Raw genomic sequence first — 24,904 nt, 5'->3', positions numbered from 1 at the left:
ACATTCATCCCCCACATTGAAAACGGCCATGGTGATGTTAAAACATTCAAAGAGGTGGGTGGTACATGTACTTTATCAGCATATATTTGACATTTATGACATTTCTTTACGTAACTAAAGCAATCAGATTCCATAGTCAACCAATAATAGCCAGCCCTCAAGATTTTTCTTGCCATTGCGTGTCCATTTGCATGAGTTCCAAAAGAACCTTCGTGAACCTCTTGAATGATCTTTTCTGCTTCTGCTTTATCCATACATCTAAGGAGAACCATATAATGATTCCTCTTATAAAGCACAACACCATTTAAGAAGAAGTTCATTGACAACCTCCTCAAAACCCTCTTGTCGTTCTCTGAAATACCTGATGGATATTCTCTATTCTTTACATAGGATTTGATATCATAAAATCATGGTTTGCTCGACGCTTATTTTGAACATTGATGATAATGTGGCCAAGGCATCAGCCAATTGGTTTTCTTCTTGAGGAATATGGTGAAAAGTGATATGCTCGAAGTTTTCTACCAATTCTTTGATATGTGCATGATACGGAACCAATTTGGAATCTCGAGTTTCCCACTCTCCTTTTGTTTGATGGATAACCAAAGATGAGTCTCCATATACCTCAAGAACTTTTATCTTTGACTCAATGGCTGCTTTAATGCCCATGACACATGCTTGATATTTTGCAATATTGTTTGTGCAATCAAAACAGAATCTAGCCATAAATGGAGTGAACTGGTACAATTGTTGGGCCAAAAACTCTGCTAGGGCACTTCCTTTTATAGCTTTTTGTGTAACTTATACAAATGGTTACGGCAAATCCCACAATATCAGTTTCAATATTGATTTCACATATACGATCTCAGTACACATATACCACTACTTATAGAAATGAATGGATTACAAAACAAAATGTCATTGAGAAATTATACGGGAATTGGGAGGAATCATACAAAGAGCTTCCAAGGCGGGTCCTTATTTTCAAACATTATCTTCCAAGCATTGTTATCGATATTGAAATGCGGTCCTTTATTAAGGATGGCCAAGGAGTTCCTAGCAAAGTTTTCTTCCATCACCTCTTATGGAGTTTCCAACCATGTATCAAAGGGTTTGATCATTGTAAGCCAGTTGTTTCAGTTAATGGAACATGGTTGTATGGGAAGTATCATGGGACCTTACTAATGGAAATCGCTCAGGATGGTGATTGTCATACCATTCCTATAGCATACCCCATTGTTGAGGGTGAAACATCATATGCATGGTTTTTCTTCCTCAGTCGTCTACGAATATGTGCCACACCTCAACCCAACCTCTGCTTGATTTCAGATAGACACGAGTCAATTAAAAGTGATGTTAGGCATGTAAACATCAATTGACATCATGTCTTTTGCATTTGACATATATCACAAAACTTCACGAGAACCTTCAAAAATGGAAAAATGAAAACTATTGAAACCAACATGGGTTAGTATTCTTTTATATATATCTCACACATATTTTTGTTTTCATATTTTTGTTATCAAATTATCTATAACAACATCAACTTTTGTTCCTTCAGGATATGCCATGACTGAACGAGGCATCAAATACTACAGAAGACAAATAAGTGATTGGAGTCAAAATGCAGTAAAATGGCTCGATGATATTTCAAAGCAACAATGGCTACAAGCATATGATGAAAGTAGAAGTTAGGGACAGATGACGACTAACCTTTCTGAATGCATGAACAATATATTAAAGGGGGCACCCAATCTTCCAACCAATTCTTTGGTGCAAGCAAAATACTACACAGTGACTGCAAAATTTGAAGAAAAATGGACAGAAGCCCAAGCAATGATGGCATCAGGTTTGGTTTACTCAAATACAATAATTCAAAACCTTAACAAGGAATGAGCAATATCGAATTTCCATGAAGTTGTTATTCACAATTGAGCTCATAATATCTTTATAGTTAAGGAGTTGGTTCCTCCGCCAAGTGGTCGTCCTATAGGGACATTCAAGGCAGACCTCGACAAACGATGATGTAATTGTGGGGAATTTCAAGCATTACACTATCCATGTTCGCATGTCATCGTTGCTTGTTTGTTTATTCATCATGACTACATGAGAAAAGATCCAAAAGATCGTCCACAATCTACTCGCATTTATATTAAATGGATCAACGGGAGAAAAATACATTCCCTAAGAGATGTGATTTGTGTCGGAAAGAGGGAGATAGTAAAAATAAATGTCCTTATCGTACTGATGCTCCCGATGAAAATTATTTCATTGTAATAAAATTAGTTCATTTTGTATTTGTAATTTTAATTATAATATTTAATTAAATTTTACTATTTTTATGGACTCCATTTTATTTAAATTTTTTAATAATTATAAAAAAAAATTAACTAGATAATTATTATTAAAAAAATTAACATTGTATTTATTTAATTAATTAAAATAATAATTCCTTAAATTAGTGATTAAAGAAACTTAAACTAATAATTTAAGTAAAATAATAATTACTTAAATTAATAATTAATAAAACTTAAATTAATTATTTAATTAAAATAATAATTATTGATTAATAAAATGTATATTTATTATTATGAAATACATTAACAAAAAAAAATGTGTTACATTATCTCACATTTACAAATTATAACTATTCACTCTCTAATATGAGTGCATATCATCTCACTCTCTAATGAGTGCATATCATCGTTAATTGATCAAACTTTCTATATTTGTGCCTATTAAATAGCACTACTAATAAAAATAAATACATATATTTAATAATTAATAAAACAAAAAAAAATGCAATTGTGAAATCGATTACAGCCACACCAAATTCCTTTCACTCAATTAAAAAAATAAAAAATTTCTTTTGGGAAGTCGGTTGTAACACTGCAACTTCTCAGTTTTTAAAATTTAAATTATGAAAATTATGGTAGTATGATACATAATTTGAAAATGATTGTAGTATGGTACCTAATTTATTTTTTAGTGGTAGAATAAACAAAAAGTCATTGGTTTGCAAGAAAATAAGACAAGAGAAAAATCGAAGAGAGAAAAAGAGACTAGGGGTTTGTTTGATTCACATCTTAAAAACTTTATTTTAGTATTTTAAAATTTTAAAATTAAAAAATTTATTTGAATTACTTATTTTTAAAAACTATTTTGTAAAACTATTTTTAATATTATACTTTTTAAAACTAAAAAAGCAAAATAGACAAATGATGTTTTATTTTTTATTTTTCAGTTTTTTTAACTCTCTAGCCAAAACTGTTTTAAAATTGAGTTATCAAACAAATTTTTTTAATTTTTTTTTTAAAACAATTTTTTAAAATTCAATTATTAAATAATTTTTAAAAAGTAAAACACAGTCAAACAAAACTTAGATGTTTTACTTCTCTCCTTTGGGTGACGGAAGAAATAGAGAAGAGATCTCAATTTTGATGTGGGTCCCACACTTTTTCTCAAACTTGCAGATATTTCAGAAATCAAGGTGAAAAAAACAACATAAAGTTGTGTTTGCCTTGTGGTGTCTAAGACTAGCTCTAGTGTTGTAAAATGTCTCGTGTGACGCCAGATCAAAGAGTAACTGGAGTTGGAATTGCCTTCTCATGTATCAAAGTTGAGGAAGGGGAAACCTATGTAGAGAGATTCGAGCTGGTGTCAACTTAGGAGTACATCGATCCATTTCTTTTGATTTTTTTTTAGAAAATTGTTTGGTGTGAGTTGATTTGATAAATTAAATTAAACTAAAGTTAGTTGACTTGGTTAGTTAAATTAAACTAAAAATTAATTTTAATTGAATTCAAATTAATTAAATTAAATAATTAATTATTTGAATTAATCCAATTAATTATTTAAATTACTACTAGAAATTAAATAAATTTTGATAGAGATTATTCTAGTTCAAAGGCATTTTAGTACTTTCAAAATTAATTAACACTTCTTTTTTTTTTTTTCTCACCCATTTCTCTTACACCAAACAAAACTTCAAATCTACTCTATATTATATATTTCTTTCTACAACCAATCACACCCTAAGGGCATGATTGGTTGTCAGAAGAAATTGAGAAGAGATGAAGATGTGAAAAAGAGTACAAGAAGAGAAAAGTAAGTGAAAAATGTAGAACGAAAAACACAAGAAATAAGGGTTTGAATTATGTTTTATGATTAAAAATCTTTTTCTTGTGGCTATACTAATGTAAAGAAAGCAATGCACGTGAAAGAAAACAGAGCAGAGTGACACAACGATTTATCATGGTTCACCACCAACACGATATCTACATCTAATCCCTTGAACTTAAATGATTTAATCCTCTGATTCACCACATAATCAAACTTACACTTAATTGCCTACTTGTCACGCTAGTTGTGTTAAATATTTTTAACCTTATAGCTTAGAACAGTCAAGTTGTTGAGGAATTAGTTACTACAGTGCTATGTTACAAACAAAAGGGTTTTGATGAATTAGCTCTCGCCGACAGTGTTTACAAATTTGTTACTTCACAACTTCTTTTAGAATTAATGTATAATAAAACAATATTGAGTAAGAGCGCGTATGTGCTTATTGTTGTATATAACTCGATTGAAGGAAGCACGTCTTTTATAGAGAATGATTAGGGTTCTGATCGTTGTCTTGATTGCAGTAAATTAGCATAATTCATGAAATTTTGTATCGTATATTTGTGAGATTGATTTGTGATAGAAACTTTTTAAAAACTGATCTTGTAATGATCTGGTGTATCTTGTTTAAAATAATAGTGAATCAAGGGATACGATGGTCAGAGCCTATCTTAAGATCTTTAGACAAGTAGCAGATTCAGGATGTTTATTAGAGAATGCGCAATTGCTTTCTCTTTTTTATAACATTGATCATTTTCATAGCATTGACTTTTTCAAAGGATACGTAATCATTTAGAGTCAGACGATCAGACACTTAATATAATAATCAATGGTTCTGACTTGCTTGTTGTGGTTATTAGATACAGTTACTTGCTTGTCACGTTTATCGAAGGAAACAAATAGAACACATTTGTATTTATCAGAGGGAATTGGATTACATCATTGCTTTCATTTTCAGAGGCAATTGGTACACAACGTTGCTCGTGTGTCGGACATAGAGAAGCGAAGCAAGGAGAAGACATGTTACATCTTTATCTTTGTTCAATTATCAAAGTATATGATAAGAGTCTATTAATTAAATACTTGATCTTGGACTTGCGCACTTAATCAAAATGTTAGTGTATTAAATTGTTCCCACAAAGGATTTTGTTATCATTAAAACAAGTGATTGAAATATTTCTTTAAATAAGCTAGGTTCCAACAAAAATAGAGTAGATTTGAGATATTATGGTGAAAAAGAAAAAAGAAAATAAATAAAGAAAAAAAATGTTGATTATTCAAGAAAATACGAGAATTCCTTAAACTTTGCAAAACTATTATCAAAACTAATTTGTTTTTATTTCATTTCAAATGATTCATTAAATTACTTATAATACATGTTATTAAATATTTTTATTAGATTAATTTTATGGATCGATTTAGAATATTTATACATTATTATTTTAATTATTAATTAACATAATTGTACTCAAATGTGTTGGTGCTGAGTGTTATTTGTGGAAATATAAATATCAATGTAAGGATATATGTGGAACAAAAACATGTACATGCTATTCTTTCCACGTTCTTTGCTAAATTGCATAGAAGAATAAAGTTGTGGATCCCACTAGTATTTTGTCTCTCTTACATATTTCGCTCATTTGACAATCATGTGTTTCACTAACAACGTACGAGTGTGTATTATGTAGTTATAAGAAAATATTGAGAATGAGGTGAAAAAGAATGTAAAAAGAGAGAATGTGTGAGAAATAAAATAGATTTGATGTATTGTTTTGTATAAGAAAAAATGAATTTAAACAAACAAGACATATACATTATTTTGTCTAAAAGAAACACAATATATTTGATGTATTATTTATTGTTTCCTCCTAAAAATAAATATTTTGTTAGTCGAGATTGACAAATAGTCAAATTTAGGGTTAGCCGAAACTAGGTCAAATTAAGGAAAAAACAATTGAATGAGTCAGTTGATTCTTTCTCAAGTCTACTAAGATTCACAAAGGCCATGAAGGTATAAAAGTTGGTTAAAACTTTGTAGAACCTGATAATTTGGTAGTTGTAATTGTGTTCTACGTTTTTAGTATCACTAATCAAACTCAACCACTAACACAAAGGCACTATATAAGGAGGAAAAAAACACATGTGGATATTGTCAACAGAACATGTCGTGGAAGTAATAAGGCCGAGTTGATCGTGTGGCGCCATTTATTCTCATTTGAGAGATCAATCACGCCTTTGGAGTAGTTAAGGAAATCGTAGATGAGAAACAAAGTTTATTTCTCATTGTAATCGTTTGAAGAAAAAATGATAACAATTGAGAGTAATTAGTTGATATCTTAGTTAATCTTAAGTTCTGACAAAATCTAATATAAATAGAATATATGAGTAGAATATATTACTAGTTGTCCTGATTTTTGGGGTAAGTAAAAGTATGAGTGGTAAATTGGGCTGAATTTAGCGGACTTTTCTATTTAGACACTGTTTTAGATGAATTGGACTAAAATTTTGAATATAAGTACCTTAGTTGGTCTACCCTGTTTAACCCACTGAAAAAATTGGGGAATCACGAGTTGATTTGTTTGATCAGATTAAAAAATTGATATTTTTATTTATTTTTTCTACTTTAGTTGGTTTATATGTTTTTGTTACTCTTTGTTAGTTTATATATTATTTTCTTCTTGATTTTATCGTTAAAGTGAGATGTTATTTTGTTCATCGTCGTTATGTGGCGTTTTGATTTTCTGCTATGTGACAACATTCTAGTTGGTTTCAAGTTTACATTCTATATGTTTGTTGAAAATGTTTGAGAATGACTTGTTTAGTCAATATCATATTTTGAGTAAGAACTAATGAAGGTTATCATTAAATTCTACATTTTATCGCCTTGCATATTGTTGTAGCTAAATATCACTAGAAGGGGGGGTTGAATAGGGATTTTGCTGTTAAAAACAATTTTTAAGTGTTTTAAAAACTATCCTCTTGCTGAGGATGGCTAGCTCGAGGATGGGATTTTTAAATCGTTAGATCTAAGCTGAGTAAAAGAGTAGGAGCAGAATATGAGGGACACACACACAATTTTATACTGGTTCACCCAATGATGGCTACGTCCAGTCCTCACACCCTTGTGAGATTTCACTAACTTTCAAAACAGATCAATCCTCAACCCGAGGATGATTACAACCGTGTATTATCAAGCTTCACCAAGCTTACAATCAATTTCCAACTATTTCCTAGCTTCACTCACTAGGAAATTACAAAGTAGAATGAGAGTGATTGATACTTAATACTTTCTCAAAAGATATACAAAGATATAGTGTTGGATCAAAGAAAGTAATAAGAGAGGATGTGATTTGCTTCTTGAAAAGCTTTAAGATGCTTGATCTTTTTATGCAAGTGTGTTGTGTGTCTTCCAATGGAGAGCTTGTATGCATTTTATAGAGATCCAAGCCCTTGATGACCGTTGGAGCTCATTTTCAAAGGATCCAAGGTTTTCATCAAAATTACAGAACTGCCACTCAGCTTGTTAGGCTTAGGCAGAACCATCCTCTTGCAGCATAGTCTTTGATCTTGACATGTCCTTGCTTTTTCACTTTAATCAGAGTGCAAGGCTGTTTCTGAGCTGCATTTTTCGAAGTCTTTAAGGTCTAGGTTGGCTTCATCTTTTGAGGTGATGTGGACAAGAGAGAAAAAGCCACTTTATGACATAGGACTGTCATACTCAGTCCGAGGATCAGATCTGGCAGCAACATGTGATCTTCCATTTTTGGCTTGTTTCAAGTTGCCTTTTGCTAACTTGACTTCCTTATGAATAAAAACGTGCAAGCCCATTTAATGATCAGATTTTGACATTTGCACATGCTTGATAGGTTGCTTTCACTTTTGCTAGCCTTTCCTTTACATACTAGATGTAGCCATATTCACCTTTTTCTTTTGACCTTTTGACTCTAGCTTTGAATGCTTTGTTTATTCATTTTTGACATTGATATACAATTGAATAAACACAATTATTCTGGTGAGAAATCAGATTGTCCAGATCTGGAGATATTGCAGCAATTTCCATCCTCGCGCATGCAGCAATTTCCATCCTCGCGATGGTTTTCCATCCTCGCGAGGGTTTTCCATCCTCAGGCCAGAATTACTTTTTCCTTCTTTTTGCCTTAATGATTAATGACCTATTAACTTAAATGAATACACTCAAGAGCACATGTTAGTCATTAACCACAATCATAATCTCTTAAGTAATTTTGTTATCATTAAAATCATTTGAGAGATTTTGTCTCAACACATATGACTTTCCAACACGTGGTGGAAATGGTCATGTGAGAGAGACCGCATATAGTCAATATGAGGGAACACTAGTAAAAAAAATTTCTGCATATAAATGACATTAAAGATTTTGAATCTTACATTATTTTTGGTCGTTGATCATATGTTAAAGAAATTAGTTTGGTTCTTAAAATTATTGTTTTGATTTGATAATTTCTCATTGACTTCTAATCATTTATGCATATTGCTATCGTATTTTTTGACTTTTTTGTTGATCTCAAAATATAAATGAGAAATGTCTCAATCGATGATTAATTTAATTGTACTATTTTCATTTTATTTTCCATCCTAAAAAACAGAATGCCAAATTATTTGACATAGACTAAAAAATAGTAAATAAATTGTATAGTAAGTTCATAAAACTATTTTATTCTTATTATATTTTATGGAAATTCTTATTAAAAAAAGTACTGCCACCATATCTCTTGAATGTTCATTTAGGGGAGAACATATCCCTTTCTTGAAGCTCTCTATACCCTAAAAAAATTAAAGCCTTCCATGATCAATCCACAATGGTCGATAAGGTGGTTTCTCAATTTGTTCAATTGTCGCCCTTGTCTGCCGTTGATATATTACTAATTTAACATTAATATTCAACCTATTTTATCGACAAAATATTAGTTACACGTTATTTATTTTGACACGTTGTTATAACAATATCCTTTTATTTGTTTGTTTTGTCAAATTATTATAACAACTTCCTCCGTCTTGGCAATTTATTATAACAACTTCCTCCTTTTTTGACAAATTATTATAACAAATTCCTCATTTTTTTTTATCTAATAAATAAAAATAATAATAATAATGATAAAATATAAATTTGATGTATTTTTTCCTTTAATTTTCTGCATTTTTTTTAATTTAACGTATTTTATTGGTTCAATTTAATTAATTTTTTTTTATTAATATAATATACTTTATTATTATTATTACTATTATTATTTTTATTAAAATTTAGAATATTATTTATTAATGTATTTTATTATTGTTATTGTTATTATTATTATTAAAATTATTATTATTATTATAAAAATTTATAATATTATTAAATTTATTATTATTAATTTTTATAATAGTATTTTAATTTTTTAAATGTTTTAATTACTTTTAAATTATTCAAATAATAAAAATAATTAATAATAAATACAAATATTCTTTAAATGGTAAAAAGAAAATAATTGTCACAATACAAGGTCGCATCTCCAGGATGCGACCATCTGTTAAAATGAAGGGAAAAAAATTCTCCTTCAAAAAATCGTATCTCGAGGTTGAGATGAGACTGGAGCAAAAAAGTAAAATATTTATGTATTTTTTTTTTTAAACTATGACATTTTGGTATTAAAAATTCTAAAGAGGAATATAGGGATCAAAAACCCAAATCTTTTAGAAAGTTTTAAATAAGTGGACTATTATAATCCTTTAGAATTAAACATATATTTACATATAATATCAACAATTCATTCCATTATCAACCACTTATATGATTCATTTTATTCTTTGAGCATCCAACTTATTAAATAAATTACACTATTGTAACAAAAAACAATGAAATTAAAGAGTATGATCATATAACATAGATATAGTGATCTTTGACTCTTTACATGGACATAAAGATATAGTGATCTTTGCCTCTTTACATGGACAATGTATGACCATCGCTCTAGAAAAATTATACTAAAAATGCATAATTTTTTTTTCCCAAATAGAACAATTATTGATTTTTTTTTAAATCCTTTACATGGTTCTAGAAAAAATATACTAAAAATGCATAATTTATTTTTCCCAACAATTATTGATTTTTTTTAAAATCCTTTACATGGACAATGCATCGCTCTAGAAAAATTATACTTATTTTTCCCATGTAGAACAATTATTGATTTTTTCTTAAATCCTATTAAATTCAACGTCATATCTCAAAATTAAAATTTAAATTAATTATAATAAAATTTATCGCTTATAAAAATAAAATATGAAGAGTCATTGATTTTACAGCAAAGCATTGCCATGACTAAACACAAAAAAAACTTAAAAGAGAGATGGGTCATTGATAGAAAAACATTTTCATTTATTTATCATAATTGGTGTAGACAGGTTGTAATATGATCATTATAGTAATGTAATTCCACCAAATGATTACATCGTGATCCCTTCAAGCTTTAATTACATCCTCACCAAATCATGTCCTGCCTTGTGCTACTTCAACTTCCTAATTTTGGTTGTCTTTAAATTTTTTTCCTAAACTAAATCACGTCCCAAAGAAACTGATGGAGCATAATTTCCAACTTTTTTTTTCACTTTTACTAACAGCTTTAATATCCCCAACAACAAAAAATATAGACCCTATTATTTTCTACCCTGTATTAACTATTGTACTATTATTTTTTAGAACCGCTATCACGGTTCAGGTCGCACCATAACAGTTTTTGATATTATATCAAAACTGCGGTTGAGACAATAACTGCCACATTTAGCCATAAATCTTTGGAGCGTCAAAGATCTCAATCGCTAATGGTTTCTGCAACCGTTATATAACCCTACCATTTTCCTATAAAATATACCTAACATTATTCACCTATTTTTTAACTTCTAAACCTTCCTCCCCAATGCAAAAGAAACTGTTCCACAACATTAGCTGTCAATAAGTCCATTCCTGAGGAAGCCGGATTTCACGGTTCACCTGTTGCTGCTGCGGCATCGTGTTGCGCTTTTGCTGAGAAAATCCATAATCACTCCCAATCCTTGCAACACCTAACACATTCACACATCATCATGAAATCACAAAATCCCCAAATCATCCAATTATAACTTGAATTATTAGGATAACATGACAAGTGTAAAACTATTTTACATCTTTAATGCACTATATTTGCTCTCAAAAATAGAATAAAAATCTATTCCATATACACCTTTTAAAAAAATTACATTGCTGATGAATCTCAAATGTAAATTGTTAAGAATATTTAGTTTTAATTATGGTTACTACAAAAATTATATCAATAAAAATAAATGAATGGTTGTGACTTGTATTACATCAACCATGTAATCATAATAACTTATGATAACCGAAATACATCTGTAGATAAGATTAAACCGATAAAATTATGAATTTAATTTCAATGCACCCTAATATATTTTACATTAATTTAGGTGGTAAAATATTTTTGAATATTCAAAAATTGCAATTGACTAAAGTGTAAATATTACACTAAATCCTAAAATTATTACTAATTGAGTCAACAAGTAGAGAATAAAAATTTAATAAAAATTATTACTAATTGAGTCACCAAATTGATCAAAAATTTAATTCATATATACTATGAAAAAAGTTTACATGATTAATGAATCTCAATTATTAATCATTACAATATTAAATTTTAATAATAATAATTACTTCAAAGAGTCACATAAATAAATGGATCGTTGTAATGTTCTCTTATTTCGCCACTTAAGATTTAAGATAATTGATTGCAGCGATGGTGAATAAAGATATATTTTGATAAAATCCTTGTTATCTCCTTCATTTATCATCTTTTCAGCAGTTAAAATAATCAAAGTGAGAATTATTTTGATACAGAGCAAGTAAATTCAAAGAAAAATGATATTTAATAAACTAACCATTTTCAATGTTTGAAGTTCCATAGAAACGATTCTTCTGCTGCATGTAGCCTCTAATCATACCTTCCTCCACTTTCATATTCAGAGCATGAACCACTCTTTCAGGTACAACCACCGTTTTACACGCTGCACCCACACACACACAAATTAACACCATTACACAACAGAATCCCCAAACAAACACATTTACGCACAGTGAAAAAGTCTCAACCATTAAATTAAAATCAAATCAACTTAACTACATTATAAAACATTAATTAAAACTGTTACTATGTGAATAATCGATTTATTACCTGGCTTCTTTCGTGATTGAGTATCAACAAAACGAGGCAAAAACACACCGGTTCCATTTCTTTCCTTTTTAACATTACTAGAGTTTCCAAGAAAAACGGTTTTCGCGTTACTTTCATTTTTCAAAGAACACCATGCAGATGAAGACAAACCAACGTTACCCTCAAAAACGTTTTGCTTGTTCATTTCTCTTCTAGGGGCAGTTTCGTAATTTCTACTTTGCCTCTGTAAAACTCCATTACCCCTCACAATTTCCTGTTGTTGCTTCAACCACTGTTGTTGCCTCCTAAGCATCTCAAACTTGAAAAAAAAATACAACTAAATTAATAATAAATAAATAACAAAAATAAAATAAAAATTTGTAGTTTTTTGTTTATTACTTGTGCTATTTGTAACCGCTTTTGGTGAGGAAGCGAGTGTTGTTGATTCTGAGTGTGAAACCCAAAGGGCTTTTCAGGGAGAAAATCGTAAAACGCTTCATCGTTGTTAACTTGATGCATCCTTTCAACTTCCCCTGCAGCCGCACGTAGCAGATCCAAAGTCGCTCTCTGCGAGTTCATCATCAAGACGGTGTCGTTTGGATTTGAACCTTGTCCATAGTTTCTATTCTCAAAGGCACTTCTCGTCTGTTGTGGTGAAGAACCATTGACAAAAATAGCCTATAAAATTCAAAAATAAAGAAAAAAATTACAAACAAAATTAGGTTATCGTTGTTTTTGAATTTGTTATAGTTTTTTGTTGTTACCTTGTGGTGGTGGTTGTTGAGAGCAACTTTGTGGTGTTGCAGAGTTGAGTGAGTCATTTGACGAGTTAACTCAGCGATTTGCTCTTCTTCGTCGCTTTCTGTTTCGCTGGAAGTTAATGGTGAAGTGAAGTAGTACGGAAAAAGAGTGTTTGAAACGGCGTTAAAAACGTCGTCGTTTGATGTTGAAGAGAAGAGCTTATTGCCGTTTTTGTTGTTGTTGATGTTAAGAAACGGTGTGTCGTCGTCGGCTAAGAACTTAGGCGGGAGCCAGAACTCACAGTCATCTAAATTTTGAGCCATTTGAGTGTGATTTGAATTTGAATTTCGTTTTTGGGTTTTTGATGAAAAAGATTTTGATACGGTTAATATATAGTGTTGTAATAAGAGGGACCCAGATATTTATATTGAAAATAAAAGATAATGTAATAAAATAAAAATGAAGATAAAGGGAAAGTAATTACTTTTTGTCGAAGAGAGTAATCGCTTTTTGTATACAGTGTCTGAGAGGGGAAGGAGGTTTTGGTATGAGAGAGTGCACTTTTTTATTTTTTTAAATTTTTTAGAAAATAAAATGGGGGGAGAAATTTTGAGAGAGTAGTGGAAAGAAGGGTAAGAGGCGGTGCTGCTTTTGGTGTTACGCGCGATGTGATGAGTTATACACGCGCCAACAATGTAGATAGGACAAGGTTTTGCTTTCCTTTTTATTTCGACCGTTTTCTTTAATTTTTTTTATTATTTCAATATTGAATAGCTTAACCAATAAAATAGCTATACTTCTCATTTGATAAAAAAGTCATCTTGCTACGAGAGAGAGAGAGAGAGTTTTTCTACATATATACTCTTTTTTATTTTTTTCCTTAAATGTCCCACTTCCAAATTAAATTCTCTAACTGCCCTATTTTTTAGTTTTAACAGGAAGTCATTTCCTGAGAAAGCGACATCTTGAAGATGAAATTTTTTTATGTCAATAGGAAGTCGTTTTTCGGAGAAGCGCATTTTTTATGTCAATAGGAAGTCGTTTTCCGGAGAAGCAACTTCCAACTGCGTTTTTTTATTTTTAAATAAATTTCCTCTTCAGGAGGTCGCTTCCCCAAGAAACGACTTCCTGTTAAAACTAAAAAGTAGAGAATTCAGAGAATTTAATTTGAGAGTGGGGCATTTAAGAAAAATAATAATAAAACAAAGATATCTATATATATATATATATATATATATATAACTCACTACGAGAATCTATTTTGTAATTGTGTTGTTATATTAATTACTATATATTTTATTTTTAGTTGCCGTCAATGTAAAATTTATATTTAATATTTAATTATATATCAATTTTTAAAAAATTTAATTATTTAGGCTAAATTACATTCGTGGTTCCTTAACTTAATTTCAGGTAACGTTTTAGTCTTTTATCTTTTTTTTTTTTTCCTGATTTGATCCTTTATTTTAATTTTAAGTGACAATGTGATATTTTATGTTTTAAAATTTCAACAATGTTATCCTTTATTATACAAAAATTCAAAAAAAAATTAATCAAAACTTATAAAATTAATTATATTCTTCAATTATAATACAAATCATCAAATTCGTAACGCAAATCTTCAAATAAACTCATATTTTCATACTTTATTTGATATTGTTAGAAATAAAGGACTAAATCGAGAAGAAAAAAAAAATATAAAGGACGTTACCGGAAATTAAGTTAAGGGACCACGGATATAATTTAACTATATATTTAATTTTTAAGTTTTTGTTTAATCAATGGAATTTTATATTTAAAGATAGAGATAATATAATATTTATTCGTATTATATAATATTTGATTAATATAATATTTACATTTATAATATAATATTTATTCGTATTATATAATATTTGATTAATATAATATATACATTTATAATATAATATTTATAATTTGATATATTGTATGAAAAGTATGATAAAAATAAGTTATTATATTCTTTCATAATCTATTATTTGATTTATAGGATATGATAAGGTAATTAAAAATTTCATCTATCATATTTTTCTTATTAAAACTATCATGAATATGAGATAGGTTAAAAACTATTATAAAAATAATAATTTATTTAATTACTCTTATAAAATATAATTTAAAATATAAATATAAAAACTAATTAAAATTTAAAAAATATATAATTTATTTATAAGGATATTTTTACTATTTATATATAATATATATTTACATTCTAACAAATAAAATAAAATCATTAATTAATTTAAAAAAAAATTATTTAGTAGTGTCAATCAATAGTTTTAAATATAAAATGATTTTATTATTTATTTAATTTTTTTATTAATTTAAAATATAACAAATTAATTTTAAAAAAGATTAATACGTAATTGTTTACAATGATAATTTAATTATTTAAATATAATATATTATATCATATCATAATGATATGTGTATCAAATACGTGACAGTATAAAATATTATATAGATAAAGATGACGAAATCAAAATATTTTATTAATTATTAGTTGTTTATATAAAATTAATTTATAATTTTTAATATGAACTAATTTTACGAAACATTTAGAATTTCAACGATAAAAAATACCGTCTCTTAAATATAATCGTTAGTAATTGTTACTATTTTTGACTGAGATAATAATTTTAAAATATTAATTTAATAATTATATAAAAAAAATAGAATATTGTTAATCATCATTAAAAAATTAATAAATTTTAAATACCGAACAGAAAACTCGTGTAACACCAAAAACACAAAAGATTATGAGAGAGATAGAAACAAAGTTATCAAAGATAAAGGATTGAAAGGTAGACAATCTCAACCCAAATGGTTGAACCAAATGAATTATTTTGGATTTTAGAAAGATATGGAAGGTGTGATACACTTGAGGTATGGTGTGATGATTGTGTGAGGTGTGACAGGTACGGAATGTTTTGAAAACGAGCGACTCGGTACCACGACGTGACTGAGTTGCTTGCACCCCTTCATCCATCTCTCTCTCGTTTGCTTGCCGGTTGAAGCATTATGCAAACAGTACATGGCCCACCCAAAAAAGCAACAAAATAATCATTTTTTATTAAATTTCGGACGTTGATTTGTCAATATGATGATGTACATCTGGCACTGCACCCTATCCATTTCATATAAACTTTTTCTTGTTTTCTACCGTAATTAATATTTTGTTTAATTGTAATTTTAATATTTTTATTTTTATAAATTTGATCTTTCAATTTAAAAAAATTAACAGTTTTAGTTTTTTAATTTAAAAATAATAATTTATGATTTGTTATATAATTTTATAATATAAAACTATTTAAGATGTATTCATAATTCATATTTATTATTAAATTATAAAAATGAAAAAAATTTAAAATTGAAACTTAAATTTTTAAAAAATTTATTGTAATTTTATGATTGTTAATTATTCTACATTATCATATCATATATTATTTTATTTAAAATATATATTATTATTTTGTTAATTAAAATAATTAAAATCAAAATCAAAACTATTTAATTTTAAAATAAAAAAATTAATTTTTTAAATTAATAAAAAAAACTAATGTATTAATTAAATCAGAATTTTTTAATTTTTTTTTTTATTATTTCATGTTTACATAACACTCATTGTCATACATTTTTTTATTGTATTTTTTAAAAAAATAAATATTTTAAATATAAATATAAAGACAATACGAAAATATCAACTTTATCTATTTTTATATTTAGGACACATCATCAATTTTAGAGGTATTTTTCAAAATTTGTCAATTCAATAATTATTGCACAATATTTATGTTAATACTTTTTTTATATCAACGATCAAAAGTAATAGTATTTTAATTAATTATACTTATAACTTAAACAAACAACAACAACAAAAAAACATATAATTATTCGTAGGAGTATACATAAGTGTGGGTCGATCACTTAACTCGATTTTTATTCGTATTCAATCATTTTTTGGTCTCGGGTCTGACCAAATCCATCGAAACCCGTTTATATTTAGTTCGGATAATGAGTTTAACAAATTAAACCAATCGACCCGACCTGATAACTAGTTATATTTTAAATAAAAAAATTGTTTGACAGTCTCAGCAGTTCAATAGAGTCTTATTACTCTTCTTCTTTAGATTTTCAACTTGTTGAAATTGCACTGTCGTCCACCTTCTTTTTTTGTTACGCATGTGCTCACAACTGCTATAATTTTTATACAAATTAGTTATAATAAAATATTATTAATAATTGATTGTTATATAAATTCTGATGCAAGGTGTTCATACGTCTAATAACTGATTTTTATATTAGTAACTTCTTCTTTTGATGAGTTTTTAAATAATTGAATGATGTGATTGAAATTTTATAGTTTTTGAGACATTCAAATATTAAATATATTTTCATTCAGTATATTTTTCGTGTAAAATAAAAAATATGTTATTATTTATATATAACCCGTCAACTCAACTCAACTCAACCCAACCCGTTCTTGATCAGGTCGGGTTAAATGAAAAAAATACGGGTTTATAACTTAATCCAACCCAAATATAATCGATTAGGTCGGATATCGGATTTTGTCAAAACCGGCTCAACTCACACCGTTCGTGTGGTCTCTTAATTTAATTTTAGATAATATTTAAGTCATTTAATTATTTTCTTATATTTTTTTTTTATTTTGTTCTTTATTTAATTTTAAGTAAATAATTTGATTTTTTATGTTTTCAAATGTTGATAATGTTATCATTTTTTATAAAAATTCATCAATATTTTCAAACAAAACTCATAAAATTAATTATCATCTTCAATATATTGCAAATTTCATCAAATTTATAACTCAAATCTTTAAATAAATTCATATTTTTATTCTTTATATTTTTGAATTTTTGTAATAAAATTTAATAAATAACCAAATCAAGAAGAAAAAAAAACTAAAATGTTATCTGAAATTAAATTAAGAGACCGCAGGAGCAATTATTTCTAAAAAAAAATACAATTAAATCTTAAAATATTGACACAAAAACCTATTTTCATTCTTTATATTTTTAAATTTTGTAATAAAATTCAATAAAGAATCAAATCGAGAAGAAAAAAAAAACTAAAATGTCATCTGAAATTAAATTAAGAAACCACAAAAACAATTATTTCTGAAAAAAATACAATTAAATCTTAAAAAAATTGACACAAAAACCTATTTTCATTCTTTATATTTTTAAATTTTTGTAATAAAATTCAATAAAGAACCAAATTAAGAAGAAAAAAAAACTAAAATATTATCTGAAATTAAATTAAGAGACCAAGGGAGCAATTATTTCTAAAAAAAATACAATTAAATCTTAAAAATATTGACACAAAACCTATGTTTTCTCATTTTTTTCAACCTTCTTTCCTCCTTGGAACAACAAATACTTTATAACTAAATTTAAAGGAGAAGAAAATGTCGTAACCAATAAATCATTTTCAATAATTAAAATAACCGATATATTTTTATTACAAAATCAAACTGTTTAATACAAGGAAACAAACAATTTAATTTATAATTTTTAGAAGAAAAAAAAAATAGGATTCTCGACTTTAAAAAATTGTATCTTTTGGTTTTAGGCATAACTAATGAAGATAAATATAATAGTTTCAAAAAAAACATTGGGTGTATGCTGTTTTCAAGCAAAAATTGGAATTTTTAGGAGGAATAAAGATTAAAAGAGAAGTACAAGAATAAAATTTGTCAAAAAACAAAAAAAGCAAAATACAAACTTTGTTATTATGGAGGTGATTTTCCGACATGGTGGTCATTGTCAGAAAATAAAATAATATTAGTCAATTGAGAGATCTCATGATATAGAAGAATGATATAGTACTAGTTTTTCGTAGTTAGATGTTAGGTAGCCGAAAACAGGGCTGAAAAACAAAGGTCTCAAAATTCAACTTCACATATATAAATAATAAACATATGTTAGTGACAAAATTCAACATATATATGAGATAAATTTTCACTAAAGTGATCGAATTATCAAACACATGATATAAATTATTACTGAGTTAAATTTTAAAATAGATATTATATTTGAGACAAATGTTTGTTATTAAATTTATATAGAATTAGTGTTTTGTAATATTGTCACGTGAAAATGAGAACAATTATATAATATATTAACTATAATTTTTCACATTGATACAAGAAAAATATTTATCATTGTTATATAAATATAGAAAAACACGAGATTAAATATTTATATACGACGCACATTTTTATCATTTGATCATTAAAAATATATAATACTTATTTGTCACTAATAAATATAAAATATACGAAATAAATATAGAAAAATACAAGATTAAATATTTGTAACTAATATATATATATATATATATATATATATATATATATAATACATAACAAATATTTTTCATTTATTCATTAAAAATACAGAATACATATTTGTCACTAATGTATATAAAATGGAAACCATAAATATTTATTATTAATAAATATAAATAAAAAATCGGAACGAATATATGTCATTGATACGTGAAAAAGTATATATGAAACATAATTGTTCTTGAAAAATATAATAAAAAAATATAATTATTTATCACTTATAAATAAAAATGTTTATGACACATATTAACCTGAAGATATATTTTTCATTGATACTAAAAGCAGCATATAACAATTATTTTATTTATTATTAAAATAAAAATAACACGTGACAAATATTTATCACTGATAAAGTATAAAATATTATGGGACAAATATTTATCATTGATAAATATTAAAAAAAACACATAGAATAAATATTTATCAATCTTTAATGTCTAACTCATAGAATAAATTGTTAGGTTGTGTATTATACTTTGTGTTCAAACCCAATACTTCATAGTTGTATTTACTATTTTCTCTACATATCACAAAGAATATTTATTATTGATAAATGTAAAATAATATCAAATACATATTTATCACTAATGTACAAAAATACACGGGACATAAAACAAAATAAAAAATATACGACAAATATTTAGCATTAATAAATATAATAAAAATACATAGCAAATAACATATATTTGGTATTATTTTATATTTTATAAATAAAAATAATTATAGTAGAAAATGTTACATAATCAAATGATACGTAGAAAATGTTATTTTAAAAGTTTATAAAATGAAATCAAATGACACACAATTTAAAGTTAAATAATATAGTACTAAAATTGATATATTCATGGTGGTCATTTAATCTAGGTCATTCAACATTGAAAATTAATAAATAGTTTCTTTACATTTTTTTTTTTGCAATGCAACATAATCATTATTAAAACTTTCACATCATTATCTACAATGATCTATATGTTTATGAGTAAAACCTAACTTACGGTTAATTTGATATTAATTGTAAAATGGTAAAAATTAAAATATGTTCTCTTAAATAAATTTACCATTTTATTTGATAAATTTTATGATAATTCAATTTTATGATTCTATTTCAATTAGAATTAATTAATTTATCCAGCTATATATTTACACGTTCTATTTTCAAAATTTGTATCTCTACTTTTTTTTTCTTTGTTCAGTGAACTTTTATTTTATGGTCATGTTTATAAAAGAAAGTACATTCTAAAAGTTTACCATTACATTTGTCAAAAATAAAAAATTAATATTACAAAAAATTATAACTATTTATTTAATAAATAAAAAAAATCATAAATAAAGTGAAAATAAAAGTATAAAAAAAACTAAACTGATAATATATATCTATTCTATATGCATAATAATGGCCATACTTTATTCTAAATTTAGAGAAAGATATATTTTACCAACATGTTACTACATTTTTTAAATATATATTTAAATGCAATTTTGATCCCTCTATTTTTATCAATTCATGAATTTGGTCTCTCAATTTTAAAAAAGGATAATTTTGATCCCTCCCTAATATTTTTTAACTAAAAAATAATGATTTGAAATATTTTAAAGGTTTTAATATGTTTTGGTCTTTGTAATTATAACTTTTTATTTTATTTTGGTTCTCATAAATTTATTGGTTTGGTTCGCATTCCTACAAATATAGTTTCATTTAAAATTATATTTCATTCCAACTTCCATTACAAAAACTATAATAACCGTTAAACTTAAATTTAACTAAAACATAACTTTTTTTAACCTAAAAATAAACTCCAGTATAATTCAATTATAATATTTTTTAACATAAAATTCACCCCAACTGTTATATTCTTCTTTCCTAAAAAAACCTAAAATTAACCTCAAATATTTTATTCTTCTTCCCCCAAATGTTTCATTATTCTTCCATAAAAAACTACATTCCTACGTAAATTCGAGTTAAGGTTCCAAATACAATATTAGTACAAAGTTGCGATTTTTTTCTTCTTGTTTCAATTGATTTGGTTCAATTTTCTTTACATCAATTTTCTTTTGTTTACCAAAAAAATTATTTTATTGAAAAATCATCAATATTATTTAGGTTTAATTGTAGTTTTGGTTCCTATATTTTCACCAATTCACAAAGTTGATCAATCTATTTTAAAGTCAACACTTTGGTGCCTCCTTCACATTTGTGAACTAAAAAATAACGATTTAACATATTTAAAATGATGTGGCTTATGGTTTCATGATATAAGACCATCTAGATGCATTAATTATTCATATGTTATTAATAAAATTACAAAAAGTGAAAAACTTATGAAGTTGAAAGTTAAGTTTTTATAAATTTTTTTATTACAATTTCATAGGTATTAATTATTTTACATCACCTAATCAAATATCACGTTATTTAAAGTGTGTTATATTGCTATTTTTTTGTTAAAAAAATGCCAAATTTTAAAATAAGAAAATCGATTTCGTGAATTAGTAAAAATAGAGGGATTAACGCAACAATTAAGTCTATTATTTAATATAGTACATAAAATACAAGACAAATGAATGAATATTTTACAAGTAAATAACTATGAAAAAATTATATTCATTGCACTATTTTACACAAAATTTTCTTTAGCTATTTCTCGACAAATAATTATGTTTTAACACCTGTTAATGGTTAATACACCACAAAGATGAATAAAAATAAGATATTTTAAATTCATTTATTTTCTTATTAATTAAATATTTTAATCTCATTTTACAAATACATATACTACAAATCTTTACGATTATTGATATTATATCAAAATTTTGCAAAATATTGCTTCAAAATTTAGATTGGATTATCTTCTTTTTAAAAAAATTTTGATTAGAATCCATTCATTTTAAATTTAGAGTTCAATTTCTATAGACTTTTGTACATGGCTTAATCGAAGTATTGATCCCCATGTTTTGTATGAATTGTAGAATTTGTTTCTCTATTTTAAAATATGATAGTTTTGGTCTTTTTCCTAAATTTTTTAATTGAAAAATTGTGATTTGATATATTTTAAATCATGTGACATATAATCTCATGACGTAAAATCACCTAGATGTATTATTTATTTAATATTATTAATTATATTACAAAAATGAATAATTTCAGAAGTTGAAATTGAAGTTTTTAGAGGATTTTATTGTAATTTTATGGATATTAATCATTCATCATTATCAAACCATATGCCACATCATTTAAAATTTGTTACATCACCATATTTTAGATAAAATGTCATGAGAAGATACCAAAATTGTTGATTTTTAAAAAATAAAGACCAATTTTGCGAATCAATGAAAATAGAGGTACTAAAACTGCAATTAAATCTTTGTATATTTATGTGAAATATCACACAAAATATAATTAGGTTTTATCACAAAGTTGCATATCATCCAAATATGTATTTTAACAAGTGATTCAAAATTTGAACAAACCATATAACATAATTCTCCTAAAAAAATACTCAACATTGATGTTCCGATTATAACAAAGCCAAAAAATGAATTGTCTATCAATCTATTACTTTAGGTGCACAAGATATATCGAAAAAAAGAATTGTCTATCAATCTATTACTTTATGTGCACAAGATATATCTAGTTAAATAAAAACATATATTATAACTACCTACAATAGTGACATAAGTATATGAGAGTTAGTAAGAAACATTGTGAATATCATTGATTAATGATCAATTAGTTATGAATGGCTAGTAGTAGAGTCATAGTAACTTAGTTACAGGATATTTGACCAAAGCAAATATAATTATGGGCTGAGCCATACATTGGTTCCTTAGAATTAGTGTTAACAATATATTATGATGAAATTATCGTATGATCAATTTGATCAAACAGATGAAATATAATAAATGTTGAAATACCAATGAGCTTTGTATCAATACTTTAAGTCTAATAACTATAAGAAGTTGATGATCAAAACCATAAAAAGGAAAGCATCATCCAATACGTGTAATGTCTCAGACAATTAGTATTTGGATTGTCTAGAACAATGTTCATCAACTACAACAAGAAGTTTCCTCGAGACTAACACTCTTTTGGAAAATATTGCATCTACCTCAAAGATCAAGACAATAAAGAAAAGTCACACATGTAAATTGAAGCAAGATGTGAAATCACACGGGAAGTACAAAATAACATGTAAATCTACACAGTAAAGTGTGTAAGGTCAAATAGATACATGCACAGTTGCAACAGTTTTCTGTACATCTCAAACGACTTTTTTCTCAATGTCAATATCTTCAGGTGTATTTTAAGAACATCACTTGAACTGAATATAGTGACGATGATCAAAACAGTCATGTCAAATACATCATCTATAGAGGTTGAAGATAAATTACATTTGTCCCCCATGAGATAGTTCATCTAATTATCCATGGGAAGAGAGAAAAGAAAAAAGAAAAGTTCAATTGAATATAATATATTTAGAAAAAGCCTTAAATAACAAAAGAAATTATATTGTAAATACCTTCTCACTTAGAGGCATTTTCTTGTTGTGAATCGATCAAGATCTTATGTTTATATCCTCTTTAAAAGATTGTTATAACTTGGTTCGATGTCGAATTTGTATCATAATAAACCTCTCTTTCAAGAGTTATAATCCTAGGATCACTTTGTGTTCACATTAGACACAAACCCATATTGTTGTTATCAACTTTGATAGTGGTAACCACATTTGAAAATAAGTCTTGAGAATCAAGTAAACACTTAAATCCTCAACAATGCAAGGCTTGCTAGGATGGTTGATGTAACTTTTACCCGTACAGTTACTGACATTGTTAATCACGACTTTCTCGCCCCTCCTTCCAATTCGTGGAAATAGCGAGTTTTTACCTTTTGTTAGAATCGAACCCGATACCTAGGGGATAAGTACCACCATCCATTCATTCTCACTACTAGCTCAATTGATAGTGGGAATGAATGGACAATGATACTTATCTCCTGGGTACCAGGTTCGATTCTCATTGAAAACATAAACTTGTTATTTCCACGAGGTGGAATGAGGGGCGAGAAGATTGTGGTTCACAATGCCAATAATTGTAAGGGCTAGGGTGTTACATTTGAAAAGACTAGATGTTTTCTTTTAGATAGTCTCGAGAGATGGTTAGAAGAATACTTGTAGCCTGAATAAGCGGTTAGCAAAATACTTGAAGCCTTTAGAGGTGGTTAGAAGAATACTAGGTCTGAAGAGGCTTTATAATACTCAACGCCAAGAGAGGCAAATAAATAATACTTAGCTTGGTGAAGTTTTAAGAATACTCAAAGTTTGTAGAATAAGAGTTAAGAATACTCTAGTGGATTAAGTTTTTGAATATAGTAAGGAGAAATCTCTCTATAAGGGATGACAAGTTGCAACAACAATTTTTGTAAACTAGTATAAAAATATCATTGTTTTCT

At 26.8% G+C, this 24,904-nt stretch overlaps 1 protein-coding gene across 1 annotated transcript; it reads right to left on the bottom strand.

Moving 5' to 3' along the window:
- Positions 1-10,486: 10,486 nt before the first annotated feature.
- LOC101499135 (uncharacterized) lies at positions 10,487-13,463 on the bottom strand. Its single transcript, XM_004513226.4, has 5 exons — positions 13,094-13,463; positions 12,729-13,007; positions 12,351-12,648; positions 12,058-12,183; positions 10,487-11,190 (listed from the first exon to the last, which is right to left on the bottom strand). Exons 1-5 carry the CDS (start codon positions 13,391-13,393, stop codon positions 11,078-11,080), a joined length of 1,116 nt encoding a protein of 371 aa, XP_004513283.1. The 5' UTR covers positions 13,394-13,463; the 3' UTR covers positions 10,487-11,077.
- Between the last annotated feature and the right edge of the window lie 11,441 nt (positions 13,464-24,904).

This window comes from Cicer arietinum, chromosome 6 (assembly GCF_000331145.2).
Source record: "Cicer arietinum cultivar CDC Frontier isolate Library 1 chromosome 6, Cicar.CDCFrontier_v2.0, whole genome shotgun sequence".
Lineage (NCBI taxonomy): Eukaryota > Viridiplantae > Streptophyta > Magnoliopsida > Fabales > Fabaceae > Cicer > Cicer arietinum.
This window is presented reverse-complemented; position numbering and strand designations above follow the sequence as displayed.

What these genes read in the sequence shown, in the direction of transcription:
- LOC101499135 (XM_004513226.4), bottom strand. Translation starts at nt 13,393, where the DNA reads ATGGCTCAAAATTTAGATGACTGTGAGTTCTGGCTCCCGCCTAAGTTC. An exon ending in AGCGGTTACAAATAGCACAA is followed by an intron (nt 12,649 to 12,728) that starts GTAATAAACAAA and finishes TTTTTTTTCAAG; the next exon opens with TTTGAGATGCTTAGGAGGCA. An exon ending in AACTTCAAACATTGAAAATG is followed by an intron (nt 11,191 to 12,057) that starts GTTAGTTTATTA and finishes TGAATGTGTTAG; the next exon opens with GTGTTGCAAGGATTGGGAGT.